The sequence below is a fragment of the Oryctolagus cuniculus genome, chromosome 9 (genome assembly GCF_964237555.1).
Source record: "Oryctolagus cuniculus chromosome 9, mOryCun1.1, whole genome shotgun sequence".
Lineage (NCBI taxonomy): Eukaryota > Metazoa > Chordata > Mammalia > Lagomorpha > Leporidae > Oryctolagus > Oryctolagus cuniculus.
In genome coordinates this window covers 107,228,083-107,247,581 of record NC_091440.1, presented here as the reverse complement: position 1 = coordinate 107,247,581, position 19,499 = coordinate 107,228,083, and the positions used below count along the sequence as shown (strand labels likewise).

Genomic DNA, 19,499 nt, shown 5'->3' with positions numbered 1-19,499 from the left:
GTGCGCCAGCCGCAGCGCGCCGGCCACAGCTGCCATTGGGGGATGAACCAACGCAAAAAAGGAAGACATTTCTCTCTATCTCTCTCTCTCACTGTCCACTCTGCCTGTCAAAAAAAAAAAAATAGTTCTTAGTCAAAAATAAAAAGGGGAATATGAAAGGGCAGAGGAAAAAGGATGGGAGTGTGAGTGGGAGGCACGGAAGGGTGGGAAGAATGACTGTTCCTAAATTTGTATGTATGAAATACATAGAGTCTGTATACTTTAAATAAAAGGTTTCTAAGTAATTAAAGAAGCTTTGTGGGTAAAAGAGCTTTTTCTTGGTTACTAGCAGAAAACAAGTTAGCCAACTTAGTGACCATGAAGCATGGAAATGGGAGTAAAAACAAGATCAGCACTTCCTGTAGTGTGTATATTGATATATATATATATATGTGTGTATATATATATATATATATATATATATATATGAGGCTTAGGTTTAGGTATGAAAAGAGAAAGTTAAAGTATGAGTTAAATATGGCTTATTATAATATGTGCTAAGAATAGCTCCAGAAACCTCTATTTTTAGAGCAAACTACTGTGTTAAATTATATAATTAAATATATTTTTGAATTCTCTTACAAAGCAACAAAGAAAAGTCAGAGTTACAGAGAGTGAAACAGAGAAAAGAAAGAGGTCTTCCATCTGCTGGTTCATTCCCCAAGTGGCAATAATTACCAGGGCTGGGCTAGGCTGAAACCAGGAGCCAGGAGCTTCATTCGGGTCTCCCACATAGGTGGTAGAGTTCCAAAGACTTAGACACCTTCTTCTGCTTTTCCCAGGCCATAAGTTGGGAGCTGGATCAAAAGTGGAGCCGCTGAGACCCGAACCAGTAGCTACATGAGATGCTGGAATCATAGGCAGCATTTTTATCCGTTGTGGCACAAAGCCACCCCCAGTAATTCCATTCTTAACCTGCTCACTTTTTTGAGTCAAAAATTCTCAGATAACAGCTCTTTGAAGGCTTACAACGCTTTCTCTGTAATGACATATTCCATGTATATATTGGTCTTAAAGAGTTCATGGAAAATATATGATGATATTACTATGCTTCTTTTAAGAAGCAACTTTTAATTTTGAGGAAATCTTAGATTTATAGAAAAGTGGCAGAGATAACACAGAGAGTTCACATACTCTCCTCAACTTGCTTCCCCTCATGTAATCATCCTGCATTACCAAAAGTGATACATCATACATTTGTCAAATCCAGGTGTCCCCTGTTGGTCTGTCACCATTAATTATGGGCCAGACTTGATCAGGTCTCATTCATTTCTCCATGGATGTCTTTTGGCTCCAGGATGCAATCGAGGTTCCCACAATGCATTTACGCATCATGTCTCCTTCATTTCCTAGCCATGTTCACGTACTTTTGATGCCACCTAGTAAGCAATAATACACTAAATATTTTTAACATCTCTGGAAAATTAAACACTTCAGAAAGTTTTTTTTTTGCATTGTCACTTCCGCCAAAATGGCATTTAAATGATTGCTAGAAAACCATAGGAGAGTTATTTGACATTTCCTGTATGAAACCTAACTCAACTTACTATAATTTCATAACTGTATACTTGAGATGGGAAGTATGGAAAACAGCATGAGCAGTTGTCGGTATGAGAAAGCATCTTACTTTTTACCATGGCCCTGTTTCTGCTGACACTTTTATGATACTGTAGATGCAAAATAAAAAGTGATTAGAGGAAGCAAACAAAAGCCTAATATTTCAGACATTAATGACAAAACTGTAAAAATGCTCCTAATTAGAATGACTATATTGATATATTAGTTACTGAGCAAAAATTGCATGTAACATACTCTTAGTGTCAGAAATGAAGCAGACCATGTCCTCTCATTTTTTATTCCTTGTTCACACAGATTCTTATCTATTTCCTAAATAACTAATTTGTCCTTATCTTTACATTGTAATATAACAGACTATTGAGCTAGTCATTTCTCACACTCATTTAAATTTTTACCAACTTTAAAATAAAAATCCATGAAAATAGAAGTTTATAAGAAGTAATTTAAAAATTAAAAATGTTTTCTCCTGGAGTTTTGTTTTTGATAATTTATTTCAAAATTGTATGCATTCCAGGTTCATATATTTAAACTGTTCTGTTGCTATGTTTCCATGAGCAGTTCTCCCGTTCTTGTTTTATGAACTAAGATATTCATTTCATCCCGGGTTATATCTTGGTTTCTACTACGTTATCAATGCTTCATGACAATGTAATTTTTTTTTCTTTTTTGGAATTGTGATTCCAGCTAGGTTAACTTGATGCTAAATAATGACACACGAATAGTACTTCAGTGGACCTTAGAGAATATATGAATTTCATGTAGAAAAGAAGTAAAAAAAAATATTCTGAGAGGTGCTAAAAATAGATTGGTATTTTGGGGTGTAAGGTGTGTGGGTGTTTTAATGACAGGTGAGAGCTTTGGTGACAATACAATTAGCCAATGAATAATAGTTGTTAGATTAGAGATTTATGTTAGCTGAACAGAATAATAATTATCTCTGAGCCTGGAAGATCATAATTCCTGGCATGCCTAAAAACTAATGTTTGCCTTTAAGAGAAAGTTTGGTTGCCTGGAGTATTAAAAAAAAAAAAATTCCTCAATACATTTATTTATGTCAGAGACCTGCCTCCTGAAAAGAGTTCCTAGTAGCAAAATAGAGGAAGCCAAAAGCAAATCTTAAAAAAAAAGGGGGGGGATAGAGAATCTAGCTTTGCTGCTGTTATTTTAAAGGGACAGAAGAGGGAAGGAATTTCAAGACACAGGAAAATACCTTCAACATAAATAAAGGAGGAAGCTGATACAGACATGGATTTCAGCTGATGTTACTCACTTTCTTGAGAATTAAAAGTGTGAGAACATTGAGAGCTTATTAGGTGTGAAGATCCATGTGTTGGATCTGAAGAAAACAATTGCTTTTTTTACAAACTAGAACCCACTTCTAGGGTTAAATAGGGCATAGGGCTGCTCAGTGGATTAAACAAATAGCTTTTGAATTTTGACAGTTATAGATGTAATTAGTGGACCAGAAGATTTTGACTTTGATGCTTTAAAAAGAGCTGTATTTAAGCCCATTCAACATTTTAAGTCTTTCTGTTACTACAGGTCTCTTCCTTATTTAAGAGAATCTGTTTCTTCAGATAATTTGAAGAGAATACAAGTGGAAAAAGTGCTGTTTTAAATCAATCAACCTAGGATTGTATACATTTATATTTACTGAAAATCAAGCAGTCTGGATATTTTTATGGTCACTTTTTTAACATATAGGCCAATGTTTGCGCATATTTGACATTTCTCTGTGTTTACCAGTTATATAACAGTTCCAGATTTTCCATATACTATAAAAGGGAAATTGGAGAACACAGGCTAGGCAGGATATGGGTGTTTCTCTTTTCATATTTTACAGGTTTAGAAATGTTATTGTTAACTGTTCCCTAATCTCATGTCTTTTTTTTTTTCATTTTCCAAGCTCTATAGTAATTGCTGTAGTTAGATTTTAAATGTTCATACAACTTCATTTTATTCTTGATGGCCTTTCTGACACTTGGGGGTGACAAGTGAGACACTGACACCACTGGAAACTTTCTGTGTGGGAATATCAGTGTCATGTGATCGTCTGCACCTTCACACAAGGTCTCTATGAGGGACGGTCTCACACATCAGGACCCGCCTGGTCTCACAGCAGAGGTAAAGCCAGCAGAGCCGGGACGTGCTCGCCTGCTTCTGACCAAGCCTGTGCTCCAGCTGGGTCATCCCAAGGTACAGACACAGACAGCAGCTACTGTGGGTGTGTGAGTCCATCTCCATGTCGCCTCTCACCCTGCTGATGGCAGAGGAATAGAGCAGCACTTGGTACAGGAGAGATATGTAGAAAAGTGGGGTTAAACTATGATCCATGTTAACATCTAAAGTTACCTTTATTCTAGAGGAGAGGGGAGGAGTGGATCAGAATGAGAATTTGTCAAAAGAATTAAATAGTCAGACATGAAAGCTTTTAAAATTGTCATATGTTTTGAAGTATATTTATTTCCTTTTATAAGACATTATATATGTACTTTTATTTCTCATCACAATGGATGCTATTTATCTGGCTAGCAATGAATAACCCAAACTTTAAATTACCTTAGCATGATGTCACTTGTGATAAAGTTTGTAATTTTTGTTAATATGATTATTTTCTATCAAGAGAAATCTAGTCTAATATTTACCAATTCATTTTGTTGATATTTATGTATGTAGATATAAGACAAAAATAACTGCACAAAAATCAGTTATCTCAGAAAATATATGACCTTGTGTTAAGTTTTTTTAGTATTTTATTTATTTATTTGGGAGGCAGAGTTACAAGCAGTGAGAGGGAGAGATAGAGAGAAGTATTCTATCCAATGGTTCACTCCCCAGTTGGCCGCAACGGCTGGAGCGGCAGATCCGAAGCCAGGAGCCAGGAGCTTCTTCCCAGTCTCAACGCAGTAGCAGCGGCCCAAGATCTTGGGCCATCTTCTGCTGCTGTCCCAGGTCACAGCAGAGAGCTGGACTGGAAGAGGAGCAGCAGGGACTAGAACGGGCACCCATATGGGATGCCGGTGCCACAGAGGGAGGATTAACCCACTGCGCCCTGGCACAGGCCTCTGGAGTTAAGATTTACATTTTTTTTAATTGGGAATATGTGTTTCTCATCTATAATTTGAAAAACGTAGCATTATGTAGACTCGCTGTTAGAATTACAAGTGATGCTTATCTCAGTTAATGATACTTTCATATGCACCAACCTTGAATCCAATCATTTCTTCATTTTTCTCAACTCTGAGTTCATGTTCATGAAGGTCATTGACTATCAGGAGGATGAGATAAATGAGTGCTGGGGTGTGAGAGAATATGACTCAGCAGTGTGGAGTGTTCATTGAATTAGTGTGTGTGTGGCTGTGTGTATCATTCATGTAGGTGGTGCCTCTGTCATATTGTGGTGATCATTTGGACCTAATACATGTACTGAGTGTCAAGTATAATTTTTCAAGAGAGGGTATAAATCTGATATTTATGTACAAATTATATCCATTTCCAAATTTTGGCAACTAATTAAGTTACTTTAAAGCAGTTTAAAAGTTTAATACAGTATGTCCATAAACTGAATAGGATCTCTCTTCTAAAACATCACAAAAAGGAATTTAAATCACTTTTTCCTGGCCAGCATTGTGATGGGGTGGGTTGAGTCAGCAGCTGCCATGCCAGTTCCCATATCAAAGTGCTCGATTGTGCCCTTGCTGCTCTGCTTCAGATCCAGCTCCCTGCTACTGTGCCTGAGATGACAGCACAAGATGAGCCAAGAGTCTGGACCTCAGCTACCCATGTGGGAAACCTGATGGAGCTCCTGGTTCCTGGTTTCAGCCTGGCCCAGCCCCTACCACCCAGCCATCTGGGGAGTGAACCAGTGGAGAGAAATTCTCTTTCTTTCTCTCCATCTCTCTCTCTCTATGGAACTCTGCCATTCAGATAAATAGAATAATTTTTTTAAAAATCTTTTCTGTTATTTCCAGAATTACAGTGATCTTAATTCACTTTCTACAAAGGCCTGAGCATATATCATTCCTGTAGCTCTCCCTGTTACTCATGAATCATATTCCCGATTTTAGCTCAATCTATTATGTCTCCTGAAATATCTCTGGTCCTTTCTGTGTTTTAGCCTGAAACTCTTAGAAATGACTGAGGAGAAAGTTACATACTCAGAACTGAAATTGTCTCATGCAAAGAAAAAGGAGGGCAAAAGACATCTAGCTCACAAAAAAAGAGGTAACTTTTCTTGTTTTCTGATTTCTGAAAATATAATGTATGTAGAAAAAATTAACATATTTAAAAACCATATCTATTCGATATGGATTGTCTAGTTCCTTAATTATTTTATATATTGGGAGATCCATTTATGTGTAATATCCATGAGATTTTTTATTAAGAAGAATATGTGATTTTAATGCTAAATTCCAGCATAAATGTTCATTCTGCTTAGGTTCTTATCTGTTTAACAAGCTCATTATATACCCCCCATTATTAACTTTTTACAGAAAATCCATGCACAGTAATCCTGGGCATCATCTGTGCTCTGCTCCTGCTGGCAAGCATAGGGTTAGGATATATGTGTGAGTATGTGCACCTGTGTGGATGTGGGAGGCAATAAGAAAAAGAGAAGGAAATTGATTAGTCCAAGAAAATGTGGATTTTAAAAAGAAGAAGTCTTTTATTGGCCAGCGCACAGCTCACTAGGCTAATCCTCTGCCTGTTGCACTGGCATACTGGGTTCTAGGCCCGATTGGGGCGACGGAATCTGTCCTGGTGGCTCCTCTTCCAGTCCCGTTCTCTGCTGTGGCCCGGGAAGGCAGTGGAGGATGGCCCAAGTGCTTGGGCCCTGCACCTGCATGGGAGACCAGGAGGAAGCACCTAGCTCCTGGCTTAGGATCCACGCAGCGCGCCAGTCACAGCGGCCATTTGGGTGGTCAACCAACGGAAGGAAGACCTTTCTCTCTCTCTCTCTCTCTCTCACTGTCTAACTCTGCCTGTCAAAAAAAAAAAAAAAAAGGCTTTTAGTTTTTTAGTTTTTCTTTTTAGTTGTGGTCTAGAATATGGACACTGTAATAGATTGCTGAAATGGAGGAAAACTTATGCCTATTGTGAATGTGACATAAGGGACTATGTATTTGATATTGATAGATTTTTTTTTGACAGGCAGCGTGGACATTGAGAGAGAAAGACAGAGAGAAAGGTCTTCCTTTGCAGTTGGTTCACCCTGCAATGGCCGCCACGGCCGGCGCGCTGCAGCTGGCGCACCGCGCTGATCCGATGGCAGGAGCCAGGTACTTATCCTGGTCTCCCATGGGGTGCAGGGCCCAAGCACCTGGGCCATCCTCCACTGCACTCCCGGGCCACAGCAGAGAGCTGGCCTGGAAGAGGGGCAACCGGGACAGAATCCGGTGCCCCGACCGGGACTAGAACCCGGTGTGCCGGCGCCGCTAGGTGGAGGATTAGCCTAGTGAGCCGCAGCGCCGGCCAATATTGATGGATTTTTACAACCAGATATGAAATTTAATGTTGGAGCATAGGGGCATCATTGGAAATGAAGATTCTGTGTGTAACACACACTTGAGTGATTTTTTTCAAATTATTTATTTGAGGGAGTGATGGAGAAAGAAAGGGACAAAGATCCCACCTGCTCGTTTTCAAAGTTTTAAAGCCTGCAACAGCGGGGACTGGGCTGCGTCACAGAAATGGGACAGAAAAGCAATCTGCTCATGTGGGTGTCAGCGACCCATTCACTTTGAGTCATCACCACTGCCTCCCAGCATCTCCATGAACAGGAAGCTGGAATCAGGAACTGGAACGAGGATGCAAACCTAGGTGCCTGATATGGAAAATAGGCATTCTAAAAAAATAGAACAATATGCTTTTTATTTTACATTTTTATTCTCAACTTAATGGAAGAAACTGCTGTTTCTCTCGTAGACTTTTAACTTTCCTTTTGCACATTAGAAATAGCTATATTAACTAATATGCCGTGCATATTATATGCATTCATTATACATACAGGCAAATCCCTTATGTCAAAGTGTAAATGCTAAATGGAGTCACATGCTGAGAAATCATTATTTAAGATGGCATAAAAACTATTTCAAGTTTTTAATTTTGTTTGTTTTGTATTTTATAAAATGACCACTACTTTTTATGTGCCTTAGAAATCATAGATTTCAAGTTAAAATATTGTAGTTATATGCAAAATCTATTTTATGGCCTGACACTTCAAAATATTTTGACTTTTCGTTTTCTATGATCATATTCCCATGTACTCAACATTATATTCTTTCATATCTAGAATTATAGGATATGATCATAATTATCTGTTGAAGTCATTTGTGTTGTTAATTTTGTAATGTGGATTGAAGCTTTTCAGAAGTGTCCTAAATGTACAACACAGGATATGGAAAACACAAAAGAAAAGAATACTTCCTCAGTACAGCTGGAAGACCATTCAGTGGTGCCGTCCGGTAGAGGTTTGTACTCAATCTTTAGGTTAATAGCTGACAGGTTATTTTCATAGACTTACTGCCTTCTGTCCATTTCAATATATAAACTTTAAAAAGTTTATACTGGATCTTATGAGGAGTTTTAGGTTTTAACTTTACTCTCCTCATTAAATCTATTTTTAAAATTATAGTTAACTAAGCATTCGAGTTTGAAAAGATGTTTGGGTACAGGAAAACTCTTCTTTTATGCTAATTCCTTCTGAAGAAAAAATTAAATACCTAAAATCTTATTTTCTAAATGGCCTGGTGTCTTGGGATGGGGTTTGCCTTTTGTTTTGAAGAACGAGGCTGTGGCTTCTTGCAAGGAAGACCCTTTTGCTGGACAAGAAACTGGTACTATTTTTCTAAAGAAGAGGTAACGTGGGAGGAGAGCAGGAATTTATGCCGGAACATGGGTTCTAGCCTTGTGAAGATTGATGACATCCAGGAACTGGTATGTTCACTTAATTAACTTTTATGAGAAGCTTGCGAAGACTGAGTTAGGCTGCCTGTGTAGGCTTTCCTTGAGTCTTATTTGACTGCAGGGTGGAAACACTTGTATTTGTAGAGGAGAAGACATGCTTTAAGGGACCTAAATAATTTCTTTCTAGAGCAGCAGAGGTGGCTTGCTGTATGTGCCATGGAATTATACTGAGTCCTTACTATTTGTGTCTTCACGATTAATGAAACATAAGAAAAATACCTGAATGAGTGAATTAGTTGGCACTTAATTTTAGTGATTCTTTAGAGGCTTAGAATAATAAAGCATATTTTAAAACTTCTTCTACAATATCTCTCTACCTTTCCTAGTGTAAAAAGAGACACCATTAAAATTTTCTTTTTATAGAAGTTAACTAAAGTAGAAAAATAATGGATTGTGTATCTGGGACAGAAAACAAGAGTTAATAGAGAAATGGAGAGAGTAAATTGCATTTAGGAAATAAAATCAATTTTTTGCTTAACATGTGAGTACCCAAGGAAAACATTTAAAATGAATAAAATATAACTGAAATAATTACAAAAACATACACTCCTGTTAGGTTTACAGTGTGTCAGGTCCTTGCATGCATTATTTCAGTGCATGAAAACTTCCAATAAATAATGTCATTCCCATATTTACACAAGGAGAAACTCAAGGAGTTTAGAGATTCAGACTTTCATTTAGGTCTTTCACTTCCATTGATTCTCTGTACAGTAGATGAGCTAGGATTGTCTTAAGTGAAACAATTGGTATTTTGTACAATCCTTTGTAGATAAAAAGTTTTTATTGATGTAATGATTAATACTAGTAATTCTAATTTGTGCACAGAAATTCATTCAATCACAAATCAAATACAGTTACTGGATTGGATTATATAAAAAAGGAGACAAAAATGAGTGGATGTGGCAGGACAGCACGAAACTTGCTCTGCATCTGTAAGTTTGCATTTTACATTCTATGCATTCAGCTATTTTTTTTCTAGACTTTAAAAATGACCTTGGGGCTGGTGCCATGGCGCTGTAGTTTAATCCTCTGTGTTAGGCGCCGGCCTCCCATATGGGGTGCCAGTTCTATTACCGGCTGCCCCTCTTCCAATCCAGCTCTCTGCTGTGGCCTGGGAGGGCAGTAGAGGATGACCCAATTCTTGGGTACCTGTACCCCTGTGAGAGACATGGAGGAGGTACCTGGCTCCTGGCTTCCGATCCGCACAGCTCCGTGGAGTGAACAGCAGGTGGAGGACCTTTCTCTCTCCCTCTCACTGTCTGTACCTCTACCTCTAAAATTAATAAATAAAATCTTTAAAAAAAAATAAAAATGTCCTTAATTCGATGTGATCTCACATCTCAGATGACAACTGAGATGACAAATGAAAATCTCAGAGCCCTAAATAAGCAGCCCCAAAAGGAATTATTTTTTCCATTGACTTAATGGAGAATCCTTCAAAATGCAGTAAATTAACATTGTTCTTTTATGTGACATATGCTGTATTGGCAGGTGAGGTTGGAAGAGAGGGATGAAAACTTGTTTCTCTACCTAGTTCTCCCTTTAAATGCAATTTGTAGCTGTATACCTGCTCTCTGTAAAGGCTGAAGTAGATTCATTTCCAAATAAACCATTAAAATCTTAAATCTAATCTGCAGATTAATATTTTTCATGCTATTGAATTTCAGATGTTCACAAAATTATTGTTAACTCATAATAGTAAAATAACATAGATTTATCCATAATGAGCAAATAAATCTGTGACAATGGCACTAGGGAGTTAGGGGTGGAACTAAATGATTGAGGAAATCACATAGTGTAGTAGAGGATCCTGAGTGCCTTGGAGCACTATTCAGTCCCTGCTGGGTCAGGGAGTACAATTTGTGTGTGGGGAGTGGAAGGAACAGATTTTATGTTTTCAATAGGGGAGACACGGGTGATCTCAATGAGATAATGGTGTTGGTATAATGATTTAAAGAAGGTGAATGAGAAAGCTAGGGGAGCTCTCTGATAGGGTAGCATCCTGGGAAGAAGACCTACTGGTCTAGAGAGAGGAGAACGCATTTGGTTTGCTCATGAAAACAGCAGGAGGATCTGTGATGCGGGAGGAATCTGAGTAAGGAAGGAGAAGTAGGTCAGAGAGATGACATGGATGAGACCTTTTAGGAATGAAAAACCACAGCAAGACTTTGGCTTCTTCATGAGTGTGGTGATTCACTTTTGGGGGATTTTGAGCTGGGGGATGACAAGAACAAGCTTCCTATTTTAGAGTCCCCTGGACACTGTGTGGTCCTTAGGTGGTGAATGGGCGATACAGATTACAATTAAGGGAGTCACACTGAAAGTCAGTTGTCGTCAACCAAGTGAGAAATGGTGGTGGTTTGGTCAGGACAGTTAGGGAGGGTGCTGGGGAAATGGGCCCAGATGCCAGACCTACTGTGAAAATGTGTGAGAGAAAGAGAAATCAGAGTTGGTGCCATGTTTTAATCCAGCAATCAAAGACTAGAGCTCTCATTAACTGTTATAAGGAACATTAGGTATTAGTTTTAGTTACAAGTTTGATATATCCATCATAGATTTTGATTTCTGTGGGCATGTCACATAGACATGTTGGCACATGATTATGAAGTTCATGTAAAAGTTTTGTGCTGCTGATGTGTACTTAGTGTGTGTCAGTGTATGCAGGGGTGTTAACACTACGAGATGATATTCTGAGTGCCTTTTTATGCTTTATATCATTTGAACGTCAAAGTTAGAGAGAGAGAGAGTGATCCTCCATCTCCTGGTTGACTCCCCAAATAGCCACAACAGCCAGGGATGGGCCAGGCCAAAGATAGGAGTCAGGAGCTTCTTCCAGGTGTCCCATGTGGGTGGCGGGTGTCCCAGGACTTGTGCTATGTTCTGTTGGTTTCCCAGCACATTGATAGGAGTTGAATTGGATGTGGAGCAGCCATGAATTGAACAAGAGCTCATATGGTTTGTTGGCATCTCAAGCAGCAGCTTCATTCACTGTGCCACAAGGCCAGCCCCTGTTGTGAGGGCTTTGATTGTTGAGATATCCAGGACCTGATCGCTGGTTCACCCAAACATTTAAGATGTTGTGGTGATGAGGATGATTACAAAAGGTTTCTATGAAAAATAGTGAGATAGAAAGGAGGAAACCAGGAAAGAGCAGTGGGCTACCTAAAAAGGGCACAACTAAAGCAATATGCCGAAGTTAAATGGTTGGTGACTTCTTGCCAATAATAATTTTGTGACTTGAAATTACGATTACTGGACTCATGTATCTGGTGGAAAATTCAAATTCCATACTTTCTTCCATATATCACAGTATCATCCTATAAATTAGAATCCATGTTGAATATTTGTTCAGCTTCACAAAATACTAATGCTCTGTTTGGTTGACAAGACAGGAGCTCAGAGGGAGTAAGGTCACCTTGTGTGTGAAATGCCAACCAGCTCCTCTTAGTGCTGAAGGTGGGGAAGGTGCTGTGGCCTCCTGCTACCTGCCCATCAATCTGAGTCACAGGACACTGGAGCTGTCACTGTATCTAATTATGATGCATCATAATAACCTTACCTTATTTAGTAACTCCTGTGAGTTTCACAAATCTCAGAAGAATTTCCGGAATGTGCCCATCTAAATCCTGTCCACTGTGTGCTTTCCACTTTGTCCTCATCTCCAGTCATTCACCAGCATGAACTGTACCTTAGAAAGTCTTACACCTGCTGATTTGCACCTGTACATCTGTCAGAGGGATTTTGTGTTCACTTAATAATCACACACACACACAGACACACACACACACATTTTTAAGTTGTGACAATGTATTTTGCCCAAAGAATGATATTCTAAAATAAATATATTCTCTGACATAGGAATTTCCATCAGTCAAATAATGTGGATGAAAAATGTGGATGCCTGAAGCCACAATACATTAATAATGCTGATTGTTCAAGATCTTTTCCTTACATATGTGAGAAGAATAAGCCCTTCTTCAATAATTAGTACAACCTTTATGGAAAGCAGTATGGAGATTCCTCAAAGACTGAAAATGTATCTACAACATGACTCAGCCGTCCCTCCTCTAGGAATATATCCTGCAGTAACAAAGTCAACAAGGAAAGCAATACCTGCACTCCCATGTTCATAGCATCCCAGTGCTTAACAGATATATGGAATAAGCATGGATGTCATTAACTGATTACTGTGTGAAGAAAATGTAATATTTATGTGTGTGTATATATATGATGGACTATTACTGAGACATGAAAAAGAATGAAATTCTGACATTTGCAACAAAATGAATGCAACTGGAGATCATTATGTTACATGAAATAAGGCAGACACAGGAAGATTAATATCACATTTTCTCTCATATGTGGACATTAATATAAAGAGTAAAAGCTATGTGAATATTAGTTTTACTATGTACATTCATATAAGATTTACTCCACTGGATTGTATCATATACATAACAATGCCCCTCTTTTCTTTACATTGTGATCACTAACATGAATCCCACATTATGTAATATTAATATTCCCATTTTCAAGCAAAAACAATGTATATATGTATGCATATAATATAACCATATGAAGTGAATATGGTAAAATGTTAAAATTATTAAATCTTAAAATAAATTTATAAATAAATTTAAACAAAAATATATTTTATTTTGACTGACACATGGAGAGTAATTATATAGGGTTATTGGGAATAGTATGATATGTAATACGCATTGGCAATATTAATGATCCACTAAGGGTAACTAGCATGTCTACCAACTCAGACACTTATTATCTCTTTGTGTTGAGTATATTCAGAATCATCTTCACTAACTTGAAATATTCATAATTGTTATAGGACATTATAAGTTATTTCTCATAAGCAGTTGCACCTCTGTACCAATCAACATCTTTTTTCCATCTCTCTCTGCTACATGCTTCTCAGGCTCTGCTTTAAGATCAATGCTTTAGCTTCCATATAAAAGTGAGGACATTTAGGGGACCGGCACTGTGGCGCAGCAGGTTAACGCCCTGGCCTGATGTGCTGGTATCCCATATGGCTGCCGATTCTAGTTCCGGCTGCTCCTCTTCTGATCCAGCTCTCTGATATGGCCTGGGAAAGCAGTGGAAAATGGCCCAAGTCATTGGGACCCTGCACCCATGTGAAGACCCAGAAGAAGCTCCCGGCTCCTGACTTTGGATTGGAGCAGCTGTGGCCATTGTGGCCAACTAGGGTGTGAACCATCAGATGGAAGACCTAACTTTCTCTGTCTCTGTCTCTCTCTCTCTCTGTAACTCTGATTTTAAAATAAATAAATATATCTTAAAAAAAAGTGAGAACATTTAGTACTCATCTTTCTGTATGTTACTTACTTCACTAAAAATAATGTATTCCAATTCTGTCCATTCTGCTGAAAATCATGGATTTCAATTCTATTTTATGGCTGAATAATATTGCATTATGTCCATATACAAAGTTTTTTTAAAATTAATAAATACTTAGGTTGATCTCATATCTTGATTTTTGTGAACAGTCTGAAATAAACATGCAAGTGCAGATTCTTGAATACACTGAAGTCAATTCATTTGGTTACAAAAGGAATAGTGGGATGGCTGGATCAAATAATAATTCTGTTTTCAATGGGAATTACTTTTTGGTGGTGTAACCAATCAGCAGTGGAAATATCCCTACTTGATGGATTCGTGATTCTCACTTTGGGATTTCTCAGAAACTCTATTTGGATCCCTGCCCCTCGCCCCACTTTTTGGCATCTCAGTTAAATATTCTTTTTCTTAATAGTTCCATATTAGTGTTTGATGGAGAATAAAGCTTCTGAGCTCTGAAGATCAGCATGATTTACTTCACAACGCAGGTTGATAACACTCTCCAATACTACTTGTTACAGCTTGTGGAGACCTGCCATACACAAGGATAGAGCCATCTGTCTAACACAAGAAAGAAGGAACAGAATAAACCCCACCACCAAGGCCAGGTAATTAGCATATGCAGAACTATGACAACCAGGCCAATAGGTAACCATGTTCTCTGCTAGGAGCTTAGTAAGCACTGAAGAGCAAGCAACAACTGCTTTCTTCTACTAGTATGTAAGGTCAAGAGCCCTTAAAGAAAGTTTCTCTGTGTTTCATGAATGCAAAGATTATGGGTGGTTGAGGTGTTGCATGAAAATCCTCACCAGCGTGGCAGATTCAGCATAAACTGAAGGGCCAGCGCCATGGCGCACTAGGTTAGTCCTCCGCTTGTGGTGCCGGCATCCCATATGGGTGCTGGTTCTAGTCCCCGTTGCTCCTCTTCTAGTCCTGCTCTCTGCTATGGCCTGGGAAGGCAGTGGAGGATGGCCCAAGTGCTTGGGTCCCTGCTCCCAATGGGAGACCAAGAGAAAACACCTGACTTCTGTCTTTGGATAGGCATAGCTCTGGGATTGCAGCCATTTGGGGAATGAACCAATGGAAGGAAGACCTTTCTCTCTGTCTCTCTCTTTCACTGTCTGTAACTCTACCTGTCAAATAAATAAATAAAAAATCTTTTTAAAAAAAAGTAGAGTAGGCCGGCGCCGCAGCTCACTAGGCTAATCCTCCACCTGCGGCGCCGGCACCCCTGTTCTAGTCCGGGTCGGGGCGCCGGATTCTGTCCTGGTTGCTCCTCTTCCAGTCCAGCTATCTGCTGTGGCCCAGGAAGGCAGTGGAGGATGGCCCAAATGCTTGGCCCCTGCACCCGCATGGGAAACCAGGAGGAAGCACCTGGCTCCTGCCTTCGCATCTGCGCAGTGTCAGCCTTAGCGGCCACTTGGGGGGGGTGAATCAATGGAAAAAGGAAGACCTTTCTCTCTGCCTCTCTCTCTCTCTCTCACTGTCTAATTCTGCCTGTCCAAAAAAACAAAAAATGTAGAGAATTCAATTCTGCTTTGTGTTGAGCATAGCAAAAAAATAAGCCCAAACCAAATGAACTCCTGAGTAGTTTGTCTATTTTGCCTACACTAACTGCTCCAGAGGATATGCATCCATTGTCAGATATAAATACTGTTTATCACTATCTCCCATTTCGAAAAAAATGAAGCAGCTTTCAAGCAAATGAGGTGCCTGAGGAATAAGGGAAAGAACAGTAGTAATGCTTGGTCCTGAAATAAAGTTGGTCATAGATGACATTCAGAAATTATTCTAAAATTTTGAAATTTTAAGATATCAATTTAAAAGAGCTATAATTAATGTGATAAAGAAATTAATAGGAGTAATGCATATCATGTGTGACTTGAAAATGTACAAAAAATTCAATAAAAATGCTGTAAAGAAAAACATGACATCGAAGTTGAGATGTCCCTTCCATGGTGTCAATGCTGAAAGAAAAACACAGGAAACACAGAGGTAGTTCAAAATGCTACCCAAATGAAAGAACAAATAAGTAAAGCATGAAAAAAGTAACATAGCATTCAAACACTGTGGGACACTGTCAAAATATTTAGATAAGCTTAAATTGGATCTCAGAAAGAAAAAACTGATTGGGAAGGAGGAAGAGAAAAAGGAAGGAGGGAGGGAGGATGCAAGGGAGGGAGGGAGAGATTTTTGTGAAAAGTGTTGATATCTTTTCTGATGGCTTTGTTCTTGAGAATTTGCCTCCATAGAATACTGGAACACTGTGGTTTATAGTAGATATCCAGAGGTATGTGCAGGTGGAAGCAGGGAGCTGTGGCCCACTTTTGTGTATGGGGCAAGCACCCAGAGTACACCCAGATTGGGCAAGGTGGCTCTCTGCTTTTTTTTTAAAGATTTATTTTATTTATTTGAAGACAGAGTTACAGAGAGACGTAGAGACAGAGAGAGAGAGAGAGAGAGAGAGAGAGAGAGTGGTCTTCCATCCACTCCTTCACTCCCCAAATGGCCACAATGGCCAGAGCTGAGCTGATCTGAAGCCAAGAGCCACGAGTTTCTTCTGGATCTCCCATGCAAGTGCAGGGATCCAAGGACTTGGGCCATCCTCTTTGCTTTCCCAGGAGTTCTGAGCTTGTGACGGCAGACTGCGTGATTTCCAATGACACAGCCACACCCCACACTTTCCCCAGACTATGTAGATGTCACATAATCATAGAGTGCAGACTCTCTAAGTCACAGGGTACAAAGGATCTGCTCTCTGCCTTGCAAGCCTCCACGTCCAACAGGTGAGATCCCCATCTCTAGACCATCTGCAGACAGGTGAGAAATTCTCTCAGGAGATAGAGATAGTAAACTAAACTGAAATATTAGAAATGAAGAATTCAATTGGTGCTCTGCCTTGGCAAGTAGAGTCTAGAGCTTTGGTGGCGTAGGGGAGGGAAGCAACACTTCCTCACTTGCTAAGTGTAACAACCACTTAAAGAAGGTCAGTCCTCTCTCCATGTAGTGTTTTCCACTTCGGTTAAAGTGGTGTGTATTTAAAAACACCCCAGGTTACTCCCACAAGTTTGTGAAACAACTTGATTAAAAACAACATAATTAAAAGACAAATATCATATGTTCTCGCTGAACTGTGGCAACTGTCTGAGCACCTAAAAGGAAACCTGTAGAAGTGAAACAGACACTATGAGAAAAACTGACTTGGTTAGCCCTTGTCCTGACTTACTATTTTATTTCTTTTAGTATTTTTTTCGTTCTACTTAATACCATTGATTGAACTCTTTAAGACACAATTATTCTTAGGTGTTCAAATTTAACTGAAAAGTGATCCCTGTTAAATATAAGAGTGGGAATAAGAGAGGGAGGAGATGTACAGTGTGGCACGTGTTCATTGGGACTTACCCCGAATGGTAGAGCTAGAAACGGGACAGGGGATTCCAAATCAACCCCATCAAGGTGGCATGTACCAATGCCATCTCACTAGTCAAAGTGATCAGTTTCAGTTCATAATTGATCATAATAATAGGATTAAGAGTCAAAGGGATCACATAAACAAGACTGGTGTCTGCTAATAATAACTGATAGAATTAAAAAGGAGAGAATGATCCAACATGGGAAGCGGGATACACAGCAGAGTCATAGAATGGCAAAAGCCCTATAACACTGGCCTCAGAATCAGCCCTTAAGGCATTCGGATCTGGCTAAAAAGCCGATGAGAATTTCTCAGGCATGGAAAGCCAAGACACTGTGGCAAAAAAAAAAAAAAAAAAATGACCTGAATGAAACATCTCTGTGAGTGAGATCCTGGTGGAAAGTAAAGGCCATAAAAGAACGAGAGAGCAGAGAACTTCCACTTTTACTATGGCCTCGTCTAAATAAGATATGAGTTTGTGAACTCAAGAGGCTTCCATAGCCTAGGCAACTCATGACAAGAGCTCAGGGTGATTACTGACATCATAAATAAGAGTGTCAACTTTCAAATCAATAACGGGAGTCACTGTGCACTTACTCCCCATATAGGATCTCTGTCCTTAATGAGTTGTACTATGTGAATTAATGGTAAAACAACTACTCAAACAATACTTCATGCTTTGTGTTTCTGTGTGGGTACAAACTATTAAAATCTTTACTTAGCATATACCAAGTTGATCTTCTGTATATAAAGATAATTGAAAATGAATCTTGATGAAAAATGGGATGGGAAAGGGTATGGGAGATGGGATGGTTGTGGGTGGGAGGGAGGTTATGGGAGAAAAGGCCGCTATAAGCCAAAAGTTGTACTTTCTCTTTTTAATTTTTATTATTTTTTTTTTAATTTTTTGTCAGGCCAAGCTAGACAGTGAGAGAGAGAGACAGAGAGAAAGGTCTTCCTTCTGTTGGTTCAACCCCAAATGGCTGCTACAGCCAGTGCACTGCGCCAATCCGAAATCAGGAGCCAGGTTCCTCTTCCTGGTCTCCCATGCGGGTGCAGGGCCCAAGCACTTGGGCCATCCTCCACTGCCTCCTGGGCCACAGCAGAGAGCTGGGCTGTAAGAGGAGCAACTGCGACAGACCAGCACCCCAACTGGGACTAGAACAATGGTGCCTGTGCCGTAGGCGGAGGATTAGCCTAGTGAGCCGCGACACCGGCCTTTATTTTTTTTAAATGTTTATTTATTTATTTGAAAGTCACAGCTACACAGATAGAGGAGAACCAGAGAGAGAAAGAGAGAGAGAGAGGTCTTCCATTCACTGGTTCACTCCCCAGATGGCCGCCATGGCTGGAGCTGCGCCAATCCAAAGCTGGGAGCCAGGAGCTTCTTCTGGGTCTCCCACATGGGTGCAGGGGCCCAAGGATGTGGGCCATCTTCTACGGCTTTCTCAGGCAATAGTTGAGAGCTGGATTGGAAGTGGAGCAGCTAGGACTAGAACCGGTGCCCATATTCGATGCAGGCACTTCAGGCCAGGGCGTTAACCGCTGTGCCACAGCACTGGCCCCAAATGTTGTACCTCTGAAATTTATATTTATTAAATAAAATTTTTTTAAAAAGTGTGATTCTTTTGAGAAAAAATGTTTTTTTGTGCAAAAAGATTGTTTTCATAAGTTGTTGAAAATATGTATTATGAATAAACTATATATTTCAATTTTTTGCTTATGTATTTAGACTTTATTTTAAAATCCTAATAAAAGGTGATATTGACTAATCCATGATTTTACTATACAGCTTTTCTTTATTTCAGAGTCTACAGAAGTTAAAATACATTTTCAGTTGTTTTTTAGCGTTAAGATGTTATATTGTGAAACACATTTCTGGAGTTTCTTAAATATATCTGCCAGCTATTGAGTATACTCTCATCTATTTTGTCAACCTGATAATAAATGTCGTATGTGAGATTTTAAAAATGTGTTTGCTCAACATTCTTAAATGTATGAAAATGTGCAGATTAAATATTTGGCTACTCTAATTTAAAATTATTGTTCAAAATTGTTATATTAAAGCACAAAGAAGAAATATTTCACCATCTATAATCATAAAATTCTTAAACATACTTCTAGTCATTTT

The 19,499-nt window shown here is 39.1% G+C and overlaps 1 protein-coding gene across 1 annotated transcript; it reads left to right on the top strand.

Annotated features, from left to right (window-relative positions):
* The first annotated feature begins 3,739 nt into the window (after positions 1 to 3,739).
* LOC138843651 (killer cell lectin-like receptor 6) lies at positions 3,740 to 9,519 on the top strand. Its single transcript, XM_070048347.1, has 4 exons — positions 3,740 to 3,813; positions 5,735 to 5,841; positions 8,381 to 8,553; positions 9,409 to 9,519. The coding sequence occupies exons 2-4, from the start codon at positions 5,751 to 5,753 to the stop codon at positions 9,517 to 9,519; spliced, it is 375 nt and encodes a 124-aa protein (XP_069904448.1). The 5' UTR covers positions 3,740 to 3,813; positions 5,735 to 5,750.
* Positions 9,520 to 19,499: the final 9,980 nt, after the last annotated feature.

Bases quoted from the DNA above. Each gene is read 5' to 3' on its own strand.
- LOC138843651 (XM_070048347.1), top strand. From the start codon at position 5,751: ATGACTGAGGAGAAAGTTACATACTCAGAACTGAAATTGTCTCATGCA. The intron at 5,842-8,380 runs GTAACTTTTCTT...GTCTTGGGATGG, and splicing joins TCTAGCTCACAAAAAAAGAG to GGTTTGCCTTTTGTTTTGAA. The intron at 8,554-9,408 runs GTATGTTCACTT...ATTTGTGCACAG, and splicing joins TTGATGACATCCAGGAACTG to AAATTCATTCAATCACAAAT.